Here is a 20,241-nt window from a genome sequence, read left to right as displayed (position 1 = left end):
CCAATGGTCCCTCATGTCCTTCCCCACCAGGCCTCATCCATGGACAATTACCTGCCTTCTTTATATACTGTGTTGCATTTTCAAGAGAGTTTTATATAAATTGAAATATATAATAAATACTCCTTTTTGTTGTGTCTCTTTCACCTAGCATGATTATTTTGATAATCATCCAAAACAATTGTGTGTATCAGTAGTTAATACTTTTTATTGCTGAGTGGTATTCCATTGTATGGATATACCATGATTTGTTTATTCAAACGTGTTGATGGGTATTTTTTTTCATGTTTTGGTATTAGACATAAAGCTTCTGTGAACATTTATGTACAACCCTTTGCATAGACATGCTTTCTTTTCTCTTGGGTAAATACCTAATAGTGAAATGTCTGGGTCATATGGTAAATGTATGTTTAACTTTTTTTTTAATTTTTAAAAAAATGTTTTATTTTTATGCAGTTTTAAAGGCTACTTTCCATTTACAGTTATTACAAAATATTGGCTGTTTTCCCTGTGTTGTACAATATATCCTTGAGCCCATCTTACACCCAATAGTTTGTACCTCCCACTCTCCTACCCCTGTATTGCCCCTCCCCCACTGGTAGCCACTAGCTTGTTCTCTATATCTGTGAGTCTGCTTCTTTTATGTTATATTCACTAGTTTGTTGTATTTTTTAGATTCCACATATAAACGATATCATACAGTATTTGTCTTTGTCTGGCTTATTTCACTTAGTTGCTGCAAATGGCAAAATATCATTTTTTCATTGAAGTATAGTTGATTTACAACATTGTGTTAGTTTCTGGTGTACAGCAAAGTGATTCAGTTATACATATATATACATATTCTTTTTCAAAGTCTTTTCCATTATGGTTTATTATAGGAAGTTGAATATAGTTCCTTGTGCTATACAGTAAATCCTTGTCTATCTATTTTATACATAGTAGTTTGTATCTGCTCATCCCAAACTCCTCATTTACCCCTCCTCCACCCCCTTTCCCCTTTGGTAACCATAAGTTTGTTTTCTCTGTCTGTGGGTCTGTTTCTGTTTCGTAGATAGGTTCATTTGTGTCATATTTTAGATTTCACATGTAAATGATATAGTATTTACCTTGCTCTGACATACTTCACTTAGTACGATAATCTCTAGGTCCATCCATCTTGCTGAAAATGGCATTATTTCATTCTTTTTTACAGCTGAGTAGTATTCCATTGTGTATATATAAAACATCTTTATCCATTCATCTGTTGATAGACACTTAGGTTGCTTCCATGTCTTAGCAATTGTAAATAATGCTGCTATGAACATTGGGGTACAGGTATCTTTTCAAATTAGTGGGGTTTTTTTCACATATATACCCAGGAGTGGTGTGTGTGTGTGTATGTGTGTGTGTATGTATGTGTGTGTGTGTATAGTCATATGGTAGCTCTATTTTTAGTTTTTTGAGAAACCTCCATACTGTTTTCCACAGTGGCTGTACCAGTTTACATTTCCACCAACAACATACAAGGGTTCCCTTTTCTCCACATCCTCGCCAACGTTTGTTATTTGTAGACTTTTTGATGGTAGCCATTCTGCAGGTGTGAGGTGACATCTCATTGTGGTTTTGATTTGCATTTCCCTGATGATTAGCGATGTTGAGCATCATTGCATGTGCCTGTTGGCCACCTGCATTTCCTCTTTGGAAAAATGTCTATGCAGTTCTTCTGCCCATTTTTTAATTGGGTTTTTTTTGATGTTGAGTTGTATGAGCTGTTTATATATGTGGGATTTTAATCCCTTAACAGTCATATCATTTGCAAATATTTTCAACCATTGAGTACCTTGTCTTTTCATTTTGTTTATGGTTTCATTTGCTGTGCAAAAGCTTTTAAGTTTAATTGGGTCCCATTTGTTTATTTATGCTTTTATTTCCTTTACTTTAGGAGATGGATCCAAAAAATACTGCTTCAATTTATGTCAAAGGGTGTTCTGCCTATGTTTTCCTCCAGGAGTTTTATGGTATCTGGTGTTACATTTAGGTCTTTAATCCATCTTGATTTTTGTATATGGTGTGAGAAAAATTTCTAATTTCATTCTTTTACATGTAGCTGTCCAGTTTTCCCAGCACCAGTTATTGAAGAGACTGTCCTTTCCCCATTGTATATTCTTGCTTCCTTTGTTGTAGATTAATTGACCATAAGTGTGTGGGTTTATTTCTGGGATATCTATACTGTTTCATTGATCTATATATCTGTTTTTGTGCAGGTACCATACTGTTTTGATTACTGTAGCTTTGTGGTATAGTCCAAAGTATGGGAGCCCGATACCTCCAGCTTTGTTCTTTTTTCTCAAGATTGCTTTGGATTTGGGGGATGTTTTGGGGTTCCATATAAATTTTAGGATTATAAGAGCTTGGTCTCTGCCATCTGGAATGTACACATATGGTGTACATTTGGTAGCCAGTCAAATAGAATGGGATTCCAAGCAATCTTTTGTCTGTCTGTGCCAACTCTCAGGGGCCTTTGTCATTTCAACCTTCATTGCATCTGCCTGTGCAATGAAGGTATTTACTTTCTTAGACTAATTTTGGGAGTTAACTTTCTGGATCTTGTGAAGGCTGCAAATCCTTTACAGTATCTTGGGGGGACTCCTCTTGCAGCTTTTTGGTTTGAGTCACTATTAAGATGCTACTTGTCAAAGGCCAGATGATGGATCCTTTAAATTTTAGAAACTTCTAAATTGGTAAATTTTAAGAGAGCTCTCATATGAAGAGCTGTTTTGTTGGTACCTATGAAAAAAACAAATTAGAAGGTGGATACAAAAAAAAATAAAGGTGAACTAAGAACTCGCTTAGTCAAAAACAAACAAACAGAAAAACATTTTGGGAAGCCTTGTTTGTGGTCTTGGCTTCCCATCAATGGGTCTTCCAGATGTTAATTAGAACATTGTTAATTAATGTTAGTTAGGTTGATTAACGGGGGAAAAATGCTGAAGGGAAAGTCAAGAGTCTTCTTCCCAGCAAGGTGAAAACTTCAAAGGGACTTGTTCTGGTAGGATAGAAATCTTTAGATGATTATAAAGAAATTGGATAAATAAAACAGACATTAATAGGATTAAAACAAATGTTTTAATAGAACAATACCTAAGGTTGGGTGGGGCAAAGGGACCCACCATTGGTCCCCAGAATTAAAGGGCCCCAAAAATGTCTGCTCTATTTACCCCAGTTTAAAACATATATGCATTTGAAAGGCTGGAAGAAAATTACACTAAGTTAACATGCCCAGCAATTACTTGCTGGAGTGTGCACCAGGGTGGTCATAGTAAACTGGTCAGCATCCCATGCAGTTTCAATCTGCTTTCTCCACTTTGTTTTGGAAGTAAGTAAGTGTGGGTGCACTCTTCTTGAGTGGAGTCTAGGTTTCTTACAGTCCTCATGTTAGTCCCACTGGTTTTCTAACCATCTACAAGTCTCATCTTCCTGGTCTTTGGCCCCAGGCCTGGGGCACCCAATACGCTGCTTCACCCAGTCTTAATAACAATTATAACTTAGTTAATGACCTCTCAAGATCTAATCAAATAACAATAAAATGTGGATCTTTATAAAGATCCTAGGATTTCCTCCCCTGAAACTCCTCCATTTGACTATTCACATCAGTGAAAACTGGACTTGGAGTATTATAAAAATCCTGCTCGAAAGCATATATTAAACCATTACCATTTGCTATTAAGTACACATTTAAAAGGGCAAATTAAATACATGCCGCACATGGGATTTCAAAAAGGTAGCTTCTATCACTCTTAAATGATTTTCCCCTTGCCTTTTGGGTATCTGGACTTCACAGATCAGAAGTAGTAGTATCCTAGAATGAAAAAAAACTAAAACTAAAAATAAAACTTTTCCTCCATTTTCTTCTTTTTTAAAAAATTTATCTCTACACTATACAGTGACCTTAGTGAGAAAAACTGTGATAACCAAATATGTGTGTGTGTGTATTTCTGAATGGTGTATTTTCAACCATTTATGACCATTGTCTGTAGAGAAATTGCCTAACATTTCTGATTTTTGGTTTCCCCTTATGTAAAATGTTGGGTAAAACAACTACTTCCCTGTGATGGTGTGGGGATTAGATGCCATTATTGTATGTGGAAATACTTTTTTGAACTATAAAGGGCTATATATGTATTATATGCTCCTTAGGAACATTCTGGTGCACTACACATGTAAACCACTGAAAAAGCAATTTTTATAGAGGCAAACAGTTTCTCTAGCCCAACTCCTGGTATGCAATAGTGCTGCATAACATATTTTATTGTACCAATGAATTTATGCACATTTAACCCATTCAGAAGCCATACTAAATTATGCTGACACCACATTAGGAACCTGAGATCCAAATGGACAAAACAGGGTCTGTGGAACTCATGGTCTAGTAGGAGAACAACCTGGAAGCAAATAACTCAAGGACTATGACAGGGTACACAGAAGTGTATACTGGGTAAAGTGTGGTTGTATAGGTACTCCCAAATTCTTTCACCCTCTCAAGCTCTTGTTCCATTGGTTACCACATCTTCCTATGTCTTCATCCTCTCACTCTCTACTGGCTCCTCCCCATCAACAAATAAGCCATGCTACCATCTCTGTCTTAGTCACAGTTTAGTGAGTCAGACAAGTACTTCAATAAACTGCTGGATTCACAGTGGAATTTCATTTTAAAGTTAAATGGGAAGGGATGTCTGTGGAATAGTGAGTGGTAGGGTGAGGTGTTTGGCTTTAGTTACTGAGAACATGGTGGGGTCATTTGCCAAGACAGGGAACCCAGGAAGAGGGAAATTATTAGGGAAGAGAGGCTTTGCAAAAAGGCAGGTTCAGATGTAGATGAATAAATCAGAATAATGTTTAATGCTTTGTACTTGGCAAGAAGTGGAACAAGATAATTGTGGAAGAAGATAGTCTTTGTCAGACCAAATTCAGCTCACATCCTGGCTCTGGTGTACATTAGCTCTATGACCTTGGGAAATTGACTTTTATGTGTTGAAGGTTCAATTCACCTAACATTATTGGTAAAATTAAAAACAACAGTATAAGACATACTATGGCACAGTGGTTGAGACTCTGGAATTGGATTGCCTAGGTTTGAAGCTCAGTACTATCCCTTACTTGCTATAGGAGAGTGAGTAAATTTTAACCTTCCAAGTGTTCTCATCTATAAAATGGCATATTAAAAACAGGCATACCTTGTTTTATTGCACTTAGCAGATATTGTGTTCTTTACAAATTGAAGGTTTGTGGCAATCCTCTGTCAAGGAAGTCTATTGATGCATTTGCTCACTTCCTTACTCTGTGCTACATTTTGGTAATTCTCCACCAGATATTGTAAACCCTCCACCAGGAAAATAATTAAGACACCCTGAAGGCTCAGATGATGGTTAGCAGTTTTTAACTTCTTACTTTTGTAAAAAGTGCTTTTGTTAACTTTTAAGTTAAGGTATACGCATTGGGATTTTTCAGAGATAATGCTATTGCACACTTAATGCAGTGTAAACATAACTTTTATATGCCCTGGGAAACCAAAAAACAGGTGTGACTCACTTTGTTGCGATATTCACTTTACTGTGGTGGTCTGGAACTGAACCTGCAATATCTCCGAGGTGTGCCTGTAATAGTGATGACTTCACAGGGTTCTCAAGAACATTCAAATGCATACTATGTTAAATAGTATAGAACAGTGCCTGGTATATAGAAACTGCTACGCATTTTCTAAATATATTTAAAATACATAATTAAAAGTTTATTGCAAACCTCATAAGACATGAAAATAATAAATAGTAGTTGTTATTATGCCATTATACTCTTCTAAAATCCTGTTTAAAAAAATGTCATGGCATGTCTTCGTAGTTTAGGATTATCTTTAACTTTAAAATAGAATTCCACTGTGAATCCTATGGTCCCTTGAAGTCCTCACCTGACTCACCCACTAAACTGTGACTGTGACAGAGATCTGCTGAGGATGTGACCCCCATGCTGAGGGTCATAAGACCCGAGATCACCAAGTTTGCTTTTCTCCTTTCCTTCAGAACTTTCCCCTACATTCCCTCCGACATTTCATAGGGCACACAAATGTCCTAGTGTCTGGCAAAGTGCTATTAAGACAAGTCATGAGACAGACTTTGAATATGTGGATTTTGAGCTTCCTGAAATAGGTAAAGTACAAAATCCAAATAATGGATAATATATATTCAAATAGAGGTATTGTTTTTATTTTTTAAGGTTTCATTTTATTTTATTTATTTTTTATTGAGGTGTAGTTTTGTAGTATTGTATAAGTTACAGGTGTACAATATAGTGATTCACAATTTTTAAAGGTTATGCTCAATTTATAGTTCTTATGAAATATTGGCTATATTCCCTGTGTTGTACAGTATATCATTGTAGCTTATTTATTTTACACGTAATAGTTTGTACCTCTTACTCTCCTACTCCTATATTGCTCCTCTTCCCTTCCTTCTCCCCACTGATAACCACTAGTTTGTTCTCTATATCTGTGAGTCTGTTTTTTTTATTATATTCACTAGTTTGTTTTATTTTTTAGATTCCAGAAGTATTGTTTTTAGAGTGGAAGCAGTGGAAGTTTATTTGGTCTGTCATTTAACTTTAAAAAACAGGGTCACATTAAATAGTTTCTATGGGTCTATAGCCATTTGTCACCACACAGGTGTTTTCCGACCTCACCTCTCACTGCTGCTTAGAAATCTTGCTCTATTTTCTTAGTTCTCTTTTATGTTCTCCACAGAGTTATTCAATACATCAATTCTGCTCTTCTTTCTCCTAACCTCTTATCTTACACATTCTCTCCTCACACAGATGATGACTCTTACCTACCCAAGGGAAATGAATCTCTCAAGTGTAACATACCTCAGTTTTACAGCACAAATGTACAACCTTCCTTATACATAACCCAGCCTTTCCTCCTTCCCTCCAGGTATGGTGAAAGAGGTAGCCTTCCCCCCATCTAAGATAAATTCCTTCACTGTGCTTCACACACAGTTCGTTCTACCCTCTTGTTCCATTGGTTACTACATCTTCCTGTGTTTTCAGGCTTTCCCTCTCGACTGGCTCTTCCTCATCAATAAGTAAATGTGGTCAAGTGTCTGCCACCTTGCAAACATTAAAGCTGTCCTTCAATGTGACATCAACTTTGAGCTACCATTCCATTTCTCTCCTCTTTCATAATTAAACTGCTTGAATGAATTATTTACTCACTGAATCTAATTCCTTATCTCCCACTCATTCCTTAGCCCACTGTCATCTGTCTTCCCACCCTTCTATTTTATTGAGGCAGTTCCTATTAATCATTTTTCTACTATGTAATTGTCACTGTAACACCCCATATGCCTTAAGCTCCCTCCTTAAAATGTTGTATGCCCTCAGCTCTGTCATTACTTTCTCCCCATTTCCCTCTTATTTTGATAACTACTACTTTTTTTTTGTGGTACGTGGGCCTCTCACTGTTGTGGTCTCTCCCATTGCGGAGCACAGGCTCCGGACCCGCAGGCTCAGCGACCATGGCTCACGGGCCCAGCCGCTCTGCGGCATGTGGGATCTTCCCGGACCGGGGCATGAACCCGTGTCCCCTGCATCGGCAGGCGGACTCTCAACCACTGCACCACCAGGGTGAGCCCCTCTACTTCTTTTTTTGATGATTGTTTTGTATGCACTTCTCTCTCTGCCCAACCCAGAAATTTTTGTTAATGGTTTTATTAAGATGTAAATTACATATCATAATCTTCACCCATTTAGTGTATAAGTCAATATTTGTTAGTGCATTTATAGAGTTGGGCAACCATCAACATAATCTAATTTTCAAATATCTTCATCATTTCAAAGAAAAACCTTGTACCCGTTAGAGGTCAATCCCTATTCCCCTTTCCTTTAGGCACAGGCAACCATTAATCTAATTTTTTGATTCTATATGTTTGTCCATACTAGACATTAAGTGAAATTGTACAATATGTGATGTATGATGTCTGGCCTCTTGTTCATCCATGTAATAACATAGTACTTCATTCCTTTTTACTGCTGAATAATATATCCTGTTGTATGAATGTACTACATTTTGTTTATACATTCATCAGTTGATGGACATTTGGGTTGTTTCCATTTTTTGGCTATTATGAATAATGCTGCTATAAATATTCATGAACAAATCTTTTTTATGGAATATGTTTTTATTTCTCTTGGGTATATATCTAGTAGTAGAATTGTTGGGTTATGTGGTAACTCTATTTAACATTTTAAAGAACTGCCAAACTATTTTCCAAATTGGTAGTAATATTTTACACATATGAGGGCTCCAATTTCTCCACATCCTCAATAGCGCTTGTTACTTTTCGTCTTTTTCATTATAGTCATTCTAGGGGGTGAGTAGTATCTCATTGTGGTTTTGATTTGCATTTCCCTAATAGCTAATAATGTTTCATGTACTTATGGTCCACATGTGTATTTCTTTGGAGAAGTCTATTCAAATCCTTTGCCCATTTTTAATTGCATTATTTGTTTTATTATTGACTTACACATATTCTGAATATTCTCGATATAATACAGATTGTTGATCATTTCAAAGAGCCAACTTTTAGTGTTGTTGATTTTCACTATTGTTTTTCTATTGTTTAATTTATTTTAATTCTATTCTTTTGTATTACTTTCTTTTTGCTTGTTTTGTGTTTACTTTGCTCTTCTTTTCATAGGAATTAATAATTATGAATTATCCTTTCAAGTACTGCTTTAGCTGCATCTCAAGTTTTGGTGTTTTGATTGTATCCATCTCAAAGTATTTTCTAATTTCCATCATGATTTCTTCTTTAACCCATTGGTTATTTAGGAATGTATTGTTTAATATCCACATATTTGTTAGTTTCCCATATATCTCTCTCTTGTTGATTTCTAATTTAATTCCGTTTTGGTTAGAGAACATAATTTGTATGATTTCAATCTTTTAAATATTTTGAGGCATGTTTATGGCCTAGCATACAGTCTTTTTTGAAGAAGGATCCATGTACTTGGGTAGAATGTACATTTTGTTGTTTTTTGGTGGAGTAGTCATTAGATGTATATTAGTCTAGTCATTTTATAGTGTTGTTCCCCTGTTGCTACTAGTATCCTGGAGCTACCAGGCCCCTCTTAATTGCTCACTATTAAGATCCCCATTGTTTTCTCAAAAATGCCCTTAGGCATAAATGTTTCCAGGTTCTTTTCCAAATAAATTCAGTCCCTTCAGGCAAAGCTGCTGTGCTTAGTTCTTATGGCCTGCTTCTGCACCCAGGCAGAAACTTCAGACAACTATACCTGAACTGGGGGTGGATATAGCAGTACACTTCTCCTGCAGTAACACCCCATTGGGCATTCAGGGGAGATAGTAACACCAGGTTATTTCAGCTTGCCTATCTCCATGTAGAAACTTCACCCTATCAATGAACTTGGGCAGAGGAGATTGGGATCCCACTTTTACTGCCCTCTCATGCCTGAGGTCAAGTCCTCACCCTGTAATTGGGAGTTAGTCCTTTAGCCCAGGCTTGCCTGGAATAGTGCCTTGGCAACTGTGGTGGAATAAAAGACACTGGTGCCCACCTCCTGGGATGAAAGTATATAGCCCTAGACTAGGAACTGGGGGGATAGGGAGCCCTCGTCTTCTTGGGCACATCCATATCTGGAGTAAAGCTTGTCACATAGAGCTGGGGGAGATCGAACAGGTTATAGCTCAAATGCCAGATTCTATTTTTATAGAGATTTAGTAGATCTTTTTGAACAAATGTTTATCCATTTGCTGTAGGCCCTTATGACAATTTCTAGGGACTTTAAACGTGTGTGTGTGTGTGTGTGTGTGGTATGTGTGTATGTATATACATATTTGTCACCAATTAAATGGTGTTTCACTGAGGAGTGGATCCACCAAGATCCTCACACAACTATTCTGGAAGTCCTGCACCCACCCTTAAATGTTGATATTCCTCAGGGAGATTTTCACTGTCCTCTCTGTACACCCTCTCCTGGATGACCTTGACCCACCTCTTCACCTATTACCCATCTACTGATGATTCCAAAATCTATACTTCCAGCTAATTCTTCTTTCCTAAGCTACTTGTCTATGTATCTCTGGCCTTTTGGACATGTCCAAGTTAATGTCCCTTGGGTACCAGAAACTAACAGTTATAAAACTAATCTCATCTTCTCAGTCCTCCGTAACTAATGCTTTCCCTCTATTAGATTCCACCTAAGGGAATGGTACCATCAACTCAGTTGCTCTAGCCAGATATCTTTAAATATATCTATATCTACCTCTCTCTAATCTCCTACATCCAATTAATCAACTCATACCCCTTTAAACCCTATAAATTTCTAAAATGTGTCCATGCCTATAAATATACTCAATTACCCTAGTTCATGTCACCATCATTTCTCACCTGAACTACTATCACAGTCTTCTCTCCCTTTACAAACAGTTTTCCATTCTTCAGACAAATTGATGTCATGTCTCCTCTCCTCAAATTCCTGAACAAGTCACATCAGACCCTCTATAATCTTTTTCTTACCCCATTGACTTCATCACTAGGAGGTCCTTTCTTCTTATCTACATGCTCAAACTATGTTCCAGACATAATGAACAAGTTCCTGTTCCTAAAAGCATCATACTTTATCTGGCTTCTAGAACCTCACACCTGCTCTTCCCTCCTTCTGGAGGAATACCTTCCCACTACTTCTCCTGGCTAAGCTCTATTCACCCTTCAGGTGAAGGCACTTTCTCTGAGAATCTCTCATCCCCAGTAAACTAGGTTAGTTTACTATGTGCTGCCAGAGCCTACTGAATCCCCACTATCATAAAAACTGTACATTTTGTTGAGATTTCTTGTTTTATCATCTGTCTCCCCAGTACACTGAGAGCTCCAATTGTAAGGACTGAGGTACTAGATAAATGCAAATACTTTCCTATTTATCTACCAGGTTAAAGCTAGATGAAAGAACACAGCTTAAAGACTCGAAATTTTATTGATTGGGACATGATAGAGGGTCTTTCTTCATATATAACATATTAAGATTTAATTCAGGATTATGAAACAGGTAATTGTAAATAGACTTGGACAGCAAGGTGCTCTTGGGCAGCAAATTATTGATATTCCTGGGAAGGGTTTCCTTGCTCTAAACAGAATGCATCCAGGACTGGGTTAATACCTAAAATGCCCACTAGGGATTGTGATGCCATCGCTGATACCACCTACTAAGAATGATTTTGCAGTCCATTTATCTTTTGTAACACCCAAGAAATGAGGTCTAAGTTTGAATGCGTAGACAAAAGGAAAAGAGAGTATTGATACCAACTCTGTTCCAAGTCCTCTATGCCCTCAGCACTGGCCCCAAAGAAGTCTAAACTTCTAGAGGTCCTGCCTGCTTTTTCACACTGCTGTGTAGGATTACACAGGGGCAGGGTGTTAAGTCTTCTTGGACCATGGATGGACATTTTGGTTCCCTGTGTTTACTATCCTGGGAAGAGGTGAAGCACTGAGTTCACTGTAAGATATTGTCAGCCCTGTTCTTCTTCATCTTAACATGAATCATGATCTTTGGAGTAATAGGAGACTGAATTTCTATATCCAACCCATCACATTCTAGCCCTTTGATCCATTCCATTGATTTCAGGTTCACATCTTTGATTCCAGGAATATAAATGAGACACTTTGAGTACTTTTTATTTATTTATTTATTTATTTTTCTGGTATGCGGCCTCACACTGTTGTGGCCTCTCCCGTTGCAGAGTGCAGGCTCCGGAAGCACAGGCTCAGTGGCCATGGCTCACGGGCCCAGCTGCTCCGTGGCATGTGGGATCTTCCCAGACCGGGGCACGAACCCATGTCCCCTGCATTGGCAGGCGGATTCTCAACCACTGTGCCACCAGGGAAGCCCTTGATTACTTTTTAGAGATTGAGTTGTGGGAGCAGCTTTCCCTTCTCCATGGTGAGGATCAGTTTATCCATGATTTGAAACTGCAAACTCTCAGGTTTTGGGTAGTGATGGGGAGTGGGGGGTTGAGGGACTTTCCTAGGCCATTTGGAGTCAGGCTGCATTAGGAAATTGGTCTAGCAGTGGAACCTAGAAAAGATATGAACTGTGCAGTAGGTGTAAATTGTGTTCTTTGCGTCACATAATCTGGTAATCGTCAATAAAATCTCATCAAAAATTACAGCCTTGTCTCTGGAGTACTGTAGGAAATTAGGGATGAATAAGGGCACATTCTGGGGTAAAAAGGTAGAAGGGTGAGAACAGGGTTCCATTTCCTGAGTCCAGAGTGGTGGTGTCCTTGTTTACCAGTTGAAAATCACTGTCCCCAGAAGAGCACATGAGGGTCAGAGGCTGCAGACATGGTACCTTGCTGAGGATTCAGAAAAGACAGAGGGAACTTTCTGGAAAACAAGGTAGTAGCAGGCCTGCTTTTAGCCAATACATTGCAATGTGTGATTTAACAAAGGGGAACTCCCTCTGAATTGATACTTCCCCCTCCCCTGCCAGCCTCAGTGCTTGGTGAGTAGAAAGTTTGTGTGGGAATTAGAAGAAAAACCAAACCAAACCAAACCAAGCCTATTCTGCCCTACATCATGACTTGGTAGAGAGCTTGGTCTGGATTTCACACCCAAGTTTTGTGCCATGCCTGCCGCAATTGTGCAGGAAACAAGTAGCACAAATTCCATGACAGCCCTGAGCATTAGCCTAAAAAACAGGAATAGCAAGGTGCCTGTGTGGTGTGTGCTTAACAAAAGGGGTCATGGATTTTGGGAAATATTCTGGAGGAAGGGGATCACCTGTGCCATCTGTGTCTGGGTTACATATGTTTATATTTGAAAAGAAAAAAGGCTGGAATATACACACACACACAAATGTTTTTGAACTTGATTATTCTCAGTAGGGGGAACATGTGTGATTTTTGATTCATTTATTTTAGGGGGAATTTACCAAATTTTATGAAATTAAGATGAATTAATTTTGTAATCAGGAAGACAATTCATTTTTTTTAAGGTAAATTGTAGAATGGGGAGTAGAACCTAAGCTTATGTCCACCACTGGGGTTCAAAACTTTCTGGTCATGTCTGACATACTGATGCGACTAAAAGTCTTTTTACATGTAGAACTGGGAGACGTCCAAGGAAAGAATTCACACTAAGGGAAGAGCAAGTCTTCCAACATGTCAGCTCAGGAACAAAACCTAGGTTTTTGGAGGGGAGGAGAGAGTCTGGCAGCTGGGCTATAGATTGATGTTCCAACCAAACTTCTCTACTTAAGTCTTAGGGATTGAGGAGGGCCTACAAGTAAACTCTGAAAAATTTTTTTCAATTTTTATTATGGAAAATTTCAAACATATACAAAAGTATAGAGAATAGAATAATGAACTCCCAAATATCCATCACGCAGCTTAAATAATTATCAATTTATCACCAATTTCAATTCAACTATATGCTCACTTACTCCACCCTCAGATTATTTTGAAGCAAATATCAGTAGCATATCACTTCATGTGTCAAATTTGCAGTACATTTCTCTAAAAGATAAGAATAAAAAAACAACCACAGTACCATATCACACCTAAAACCCCCCAATATGTTGGGGAGGTGTGTTTTTATTTCAAATTCTGTAAAGGTTGGGGGAACAATTAGTAAATAAATACATTTCACTGGTAACATGAGGAAGGGTGTAACACTCAAATGGAGCCCATTTTTTTCCTGATGTAATTGCTTTACAATGCAAAAGAAAGAAAACTACCATATTAAAGCCACTTTAGGGCCTTTGTAGGGAGCTGGGGAAGAGTGCTGATATCACAAACCCCATGGCAGAACTCCATAAAACTTCCTCTAAACACCTTTGTCATTTTCTTAAAGTTGATCTCCTGGAGGTAGCTGACCCAAGTTGTCTCTAAATTTTTCATTTTTGGTCCCCCCACCCAACAGAAGTTTTTTTTCCCCCAATGCCTTTGCCAAGTGACAACAATTTAGTTGTCTTTCAGTCCTCTGCATTCTCACATGCAGAAACCAGGGGGGATGAGGATCTAGCTGATGTAGTGGAAAAGGGGAGGAAAACTGTGGCCAACTGAATCGCTAAGAGATGCAAAAGAAACCTAGGCAAACTAAGTGGCGTGATTAACTTTGGAAACTGCCTATAGCAGGTCTTTTTACCGCTGGCATCAAATAATACAGTATACTGAATCTGAAAAATGAGAAAAACCATCTTTTCTTCAAAGAGATGTTAAGATTACATGAAAGAGGTGGTTAGGGCAGTGCAAAAACATTAAAGTTATTATTTGTATACCATTTTAAAATTTTTATAAAAAGCACATTATCTTATGTTCATTGTATTTATTTTTATAGTTACTTTTAAAGCAAGTGATATTTTTGAATAAAATTTTAAGCAAATTAACAACAGTACAAAAACACTGAAGTTGTTACACAAAGGACTGATTCTACAAAATGTTTTCTTCAGTGATGGGTAATCTTAAAACTGTGCTAGCCACTGTGTGGTATGACTTAGAAATATGAGTAATAATTCTTGTCCTTGAATATCTTACAACTGCCTTGAAAAGTTTCTGAAACACCTGATACAGAAAAGCCACACACATGATGCCTGGACAGCATATACTCTACTAGCACCAGATTGGAAGGGGAATGTTTTGCCATGTAGTGATTATAAAATATGAGTTGAATCAAAGTACCTTCAGTGATGCCAACGATATTTCAAGTAGTGTCTCAGATGCAGAATATGCAAAGAGTAAGGAAACGTGGTCCTTGCTCTCAAGGATATCATAGTCTAATGAAGAAGGCAGACATATCAAAAAAGCACAATAAAAGGCTACGGGTGCTGAATAAGAGTCTGTTCACATACAATAGTACAATCACCAGGGCAAGAGGAGTCAATGGAATAGACAGGGAAGGAGTGTCCCAAGATGTAGGAGGAAAACCAGATGAGCTGTCTCCTTGGAAACATGGAAGTGCTCACCTATACTTGCCAATTCCATTCATCAGTGGTTCACATCAATGACTCTTTCAAAGCAATCCTGGATATCTTTGCTGTTCATCTGGAGAAACAAACCAACATACAATTAGCAGGCTCATACTAATTTAACAATTCTTCCAATTGATAAATTTACAAAAGGTTTATTATCTGCATCACTCACTTTGCATTTGGAAAGCCTTCACAGAATTATCTAATGCAGATGCATTGTGAGTCTGGATCAGCAGCTGAGGGAGTTACAGGTCAGTATATGTTAACAAAACAAAAAAGTCAGGAAAGCAGTGATACCAGAAGTTTTGCAAAGGGGGGAGTGGTCATCTAAGACATAAAAAAGTCCTAAATTCCATGTTCTGGACTCTAAGTTTATGGCAATTATTCAGGCTGGTTCCTACCCACCAAAAAGTTTGTGGTCTACTGGCCACACAGCCATGCAAATAGAGAAGTACAATAAATTGTGAGAACCATGACACACACAGAAGAGGGTATGTTGACCCAGGTGGTCAGAAAAGGCTTCTCATAGGAAAAGTTTATGAAGTAACTATTTTTATTATCTTCAATTTTATATTAAAAAACCCTGAGCATCAGATAGTTAGATAACTTGGCTGAAGTTACAGAATTAACAAAAGCTGGAAGCAGTTTTCAACCCTAGGTCTGTTTGACTTCAAAGCCCAATATAGTTTGATGTATCACATCAAACTCTCATAAAAATGTCAAGTTTTATTTCAGTCACCATAGTGACTTTTCCACTTCTCATAATACTGTTTGCCCATAAAATCTGTTAAATACAGTGTAACAGTTTATCAGGAGACAACTACCAGGAAAATACTGATGAAACTCTGGAAGTGCCTGGTGGCTTCCCCATATGGGACGCCTGGAAGTAAAAGCTCTGCCCCCCAAATATACATTATTTGTGTGTGTGTACATATACAAACACAATTTTTTGAAAAATTTCATACTTTATAGACATAGCATTAATTATTTCCAGTGTTTCTATGTATCTTCATCAATCTTTAATGTTTTCTCTCTATACAGTAAAATAATAAAATATTTGAGCAGCTGAAAATATATGCTATTTATAAAACATGCAGAAAATAAATTTGATTCATTTCTGCAAACTTCAATTATCTATGGAGAGTACCCTTTCTCCGTTTTTACCAAGAGGAGGGCTGAAAAACCAAACAAACAACATATAAATGACTTTTTAACACTCTTAGAAGGAAAAAGAATCCCAACTGTACATCAATCTTTGGAGTGCTGAGGTGGTAGAAATTTTCTATATATGACCTCTGCTCACCTGTTTAGCCTGAAACACTTGGTCTTAAAGAGAAAAAATGAAATCTCCTTGGAGCTTTAAACTATTTTAGGCTAGGTTCCAGAGAATATTTCACAAAAACTACTTAAATGAACCTAACAGTCAACCCTAAAAAATAGCATGACATATTCTAAATGTTTCTGGCAAAAAACGATGACAAAAAAAACAACCAAACAAACAAAAAAAAACCCCACAACATATTTATAGGCTAAATTCTTTATAATGGGTTAATATGAAAACTGTACATTTTTGCCTTTGTCAGATACTTAACTTAAGAACCAAATAAGATGATGCATTATTACCTCTAAGATTAACAAGTTAAGGCTCCAAAGTATTTGTGACAGCATTTCAAGTGGAAGGGGTTTTTATCTGCAAAAATATCTGTAAAATAAGAACCCAGTATATCTGCTGTGTTAATGTTAATGTAGAATTTAAGAATCTTCTTGAATAACTAGGTTATTGGGGGAAAATATCTTTGGGTCTATTTGAGATTGAATGAATAGTAAAAGTCAAATTGTTTGGAATTAAAAATATGTACTCAAACATATATTCGATATATATCACTTTTGCATAGAAAAACAGAAAAATACATAACAACCATAATTAATCAAATGATATAATTCAGATAATAAAACTGTCATTGGTTTTAAAAACCCACTCATTTTTTTAGTTTACTTTGATAGCATTAGTACCGAAAATGTTTTGTGAACTGAAACTTGTACATTGTTTATCTGTGCTTGAATGTGTAATAAGATTTGTTTTCAAAAGAGTGGTACTGAATTTCTTTAGAAAAGAAATTTAGAAAGTGGAACAGAACCCACTTTTTAGAAGCAAACATATAAGCATGTTACCAATTTGTAGAATTAAAATGCAACCAAATAGAGAAAAATAATTGAGTATTTTGAGGAACAAAATACATATAGCACACAAGGGGGCAGCACAAAAGAGTATGTGTTTTAAAATTCAATATAAAGTTCAAAAGCAGAACTTAAAAGATAGGAGGGCAGAGTATGGTCTTAAAAGATAGGAGGGTAGAGTACTGATTAGGAAGAGGAATGCAATGGGCTTTTGAGTTACAGGTAATATTAATTTCTAGATCTGAACTCTGGTTACATGTATGTGCTCACTATATAAAGATTCATTAAGCTGTAAAGATTTGTCAACTGTTCTGTATGTATGCTGCACAACAGCTATGAATTAATTTTAAAAAGGTAACTTCCATTAAATCTTCAGCAGTAATTGTGTTTAAAAACAGGTTACTTTGAGGACTAACAAAATGTTTTAAACAACCATTATTTTCTACCTTATTTATTTACTAGAAGGGTGTTTTAAAAATGCTTAAGCGTTATATAAGGAATGACCTTTCCACCCTGATGTCCTCTTCAAAAAGTAGATTTTCCCTCTACCTAACTGCCGACATGGCTAGAGGAATAAAGGTAGTTCCAGAAGACAGACCTATGCACTTTAGATAGGATCCTTGATTTCAAACAAGTACTGAAGCAAATGTAAGAGCTTTTAATTTGGTAGCTTTTAAGTCTGTCATGTGACACAAAACATTTATCCTAAATCTTCACGAGAGATTGTTCAGGTGTCGGGACAGTTTGAGAATTCTGTAGCAGCTGAATATCAAGAAGGCTAACTCACTCAACTGGGATGTAATTACCATATAATATTCCATTCCTTTGGCTACTGGCATTCAGACAAGTTTAAGTGGACTATCATGAATTCAAATATGTGAACTAACTTTCTTTCAAAGACTAGTTTACAATGAGAGAACCACGGTTGTTCTAGGGCACTGAGAAAGGAGCAATGGGAGTTGGAAGTTGAGCACGCTAAATCACACTCAGAATACAGTTTTCATAATATGTACATATTAGGATATGTATATAACAATACCTTCCCGAGAGGGTCTTTATTCTATAAAATAATATTTTGCTAAGCTACAATCAGGCTCAAAGGGAAATGGCCATTTCAAGTAAGAAGTAAAAACTACCAGTTGTGAAAATATTCTGAAAATCGAATTATCAACATATGAATTAAGCAATTTCTGAAAAGGGCAAATTAGATCACGTATCTGAAGATAAAATTATTGTTCAGTGTGGAAAGAGCACATGATGTAAAATTCCTTAAATACTTTGAAACTCAACAATGGTCCTTCAAACCAATCACAGAAGGGCTTGCTGACAAGGGCTAATGCTGTGAATGAGAAAACAACTTAAGAGAAAAAATTAATGAAGTTGCCATACAACCAAGGTGATCAGATTTTAAAGGCCTTCACTACAAAAAACCAAAAGACTGATACCAAAGTGTACATACACACACAGACACACGCAGACACATACGGACACACACACACGTGTGAACTGTAAAAAAAAAGAAACACAACACGTATACACGTGTACACACACACACGCCCCCCAAAGACTGGGTCAGCAGTTAAGGCACCTTTATAACAAACAAACAAACAAACAAAACAAACAAACCAATAAATCCCATGTGGCTTTGGCTTTCTGAAATGTGTTACAGTGCTACCAAGAAGCGATTCTGAAAGCATCTGAAAAACGTGCAAAATGTCTGAAAGCAGAGCCTGGCAACTGAGACAGTTTGCAAGCGTGATTCAGAGGTCTGCCAAGGAAACAAAAGAAGCCTCCCTCCTCCCGGTGAGACCGCACACGGCACCAGGGGTGCTCCGGGCACTATCTACTGTCAGGTAGGTGGAAAGCAAGAGTCTGTGCAGGAGCGGTACATACTAGGGATCGCTCTCTGGCAGGGACGGGGCCATGGAGTTTCCATTGGTTGGGGAACCGCCCAGCTTTAGTTTTTGCAGATATTCGGCATGCACGGGCTTGTGGCACTGGAGAACCTTGATCGCATCTTCGATTTTGAACCACTCTCGCTTCCTCCCAATGCTAACCGAATCTTCCCAATCCTCCAGAATCTCAGTGACAGTCAGTACATACACGTACGTTCTGTGCTTGCGATCTTGGTTCTCCTCGAAAATGCCCAGGAGCCGGCCTAACTTCCCCTTGACTCCCGCCTCTTCGTACACCTCGCGGACTGCAGCACCGCCCGGCTCCTCCTCGGGCTCCATGCCCCCGCCCGGCACGATCCAGCGGTCCGGGTACCGACTGCTACTCACTAACAGCACCTCGTCCTCGCGCTCGCTCCGGAAGCACAGGCACGCCGCCCGCTTCTTGAACCCCTCCGGGTCGTAGGTCCGCGTCTGGTTCGGCTTGCACTTCATCCTCGAGGCCGCTCGCCGCTGCTCGGGTCCCCGCTGCCGCCGCCACCGGGCCGAGGGACTCCGAGGTGCTGCGGAGAGAAAGGGCCGCGGCGACGTGCGAGGAGAGAGAAGCGTCTCAGCCCGCGAGCCCCGGGAGCTCGGGGAAGATGAGGCGGGGGCGGGGACGGAGGCGGGGGCGCGCGAGGTACGTCAGTCGGTCCGTCCCCCCGCGCGGCCGGGGGGTCCCGGGCGCAGACGCCTGAGTGGAGGAGGCGCCGCCGCCACCGCCCCCATCCCCGCCTCCGCCCTGGAGCCCGCCATTCTGCGCGGAGCCCACCCGCGTCTCCGGTGCACGTCCTCGTCCCTCCCTCCTCAGCCGACGGGGCCGGGGTTGAGCGAGGTGAGGCGCTTTCGCGGGCGCGTCCGCGTCCCCGGGCACGTGCGCGTTCCCGTCGGAGGGCGAGGGGCGGGGGTCTCGCGGCTCCCGCAGCGCGCGGCGCTTGGGGCGCACTGCGCAGGCGCCCCGCACCTCCGGGCTGGGAATCTGCATCCCCCGGGGTGAAATGCACCGCCTTGTGACTTGGGCCAAGCTTGCCTCCACGTGTACCTTCGAGCCAGACGTGGCTGTGGCGAGGTCGGACGTTTCTCCTCACCCTCCCCACCAGGTTGCAGGAAACACACACGC

General features: G+C 39.0%; 1 protein-coding gene across 3 annotated transcripts; it reads right to left on the bottom strand.

Moving 5' to 3' along the window:
* Positions 1 to 13,350: 13,350 nt before the first annotated feature.
* LOC131748936 (diphosphoinositol polyphosphate phosphohydrolase 3-beta) lies at positions 13,351 to 19,987 on the bottom strand. 3 transcript variants are annotated; one of them, XM_067023480.1, is made up of 2 exons: positions 19,084 to 19,987; positions 13,351 to 15,085 (listed from the first exon to the last, which is right to left on the bottom strand). In XM_067023480.1, coding segments are annotated over exons 1-2 (495 nt in total). In that variant the 5' UTR covers positions 19,578 to 19,987; the 3' UTR covers positions 13,351 to 15,084. The 3 variants fall into 3 exon arrangements, with proteins under 3 accessions (XP_066879581.1, XP_066879582.1, XP_058907305.1); XM_067023481.1 differs by having other exon boundaries at positions 19,300 to 19,963; XM_059051322.2 differs by lacking the exon at positions 13,351 to 15,085 and having other exon boundaries at positions 19,083 to 19,960.
* Between the last annotated feature and the right edge of the window lie 254 nt (positions 19,988 to 20,241).

This window comes from Kogia breviceps, chromosome X, assembly GCF_026419965.1.
Source record: "Kogia breviceps isolate mKogBre1 chromosome X, mKogBre1 haplotype 1, whole genome shotgun sequence".
Lineage (NCBI taxonomy): Eukaryota > Metazoa > Chordata > Mammalia > Artiodactyla > Physeteridae > Kogia > Kogia breviceps.
This window is presented reverse-complemented; position numbering and strand designations above follow the sequence as displayed.

Bases quoted from the DNA above. Each gene is read 5' to 3' on its own strand.
- LOC131748936 (XM_067023480.1), bottom strand. From the start codon at position 19,577: ATGAAGTGCAAGCCGAACCAGACGCGGACCTACGACCCGGAGGGGTTC.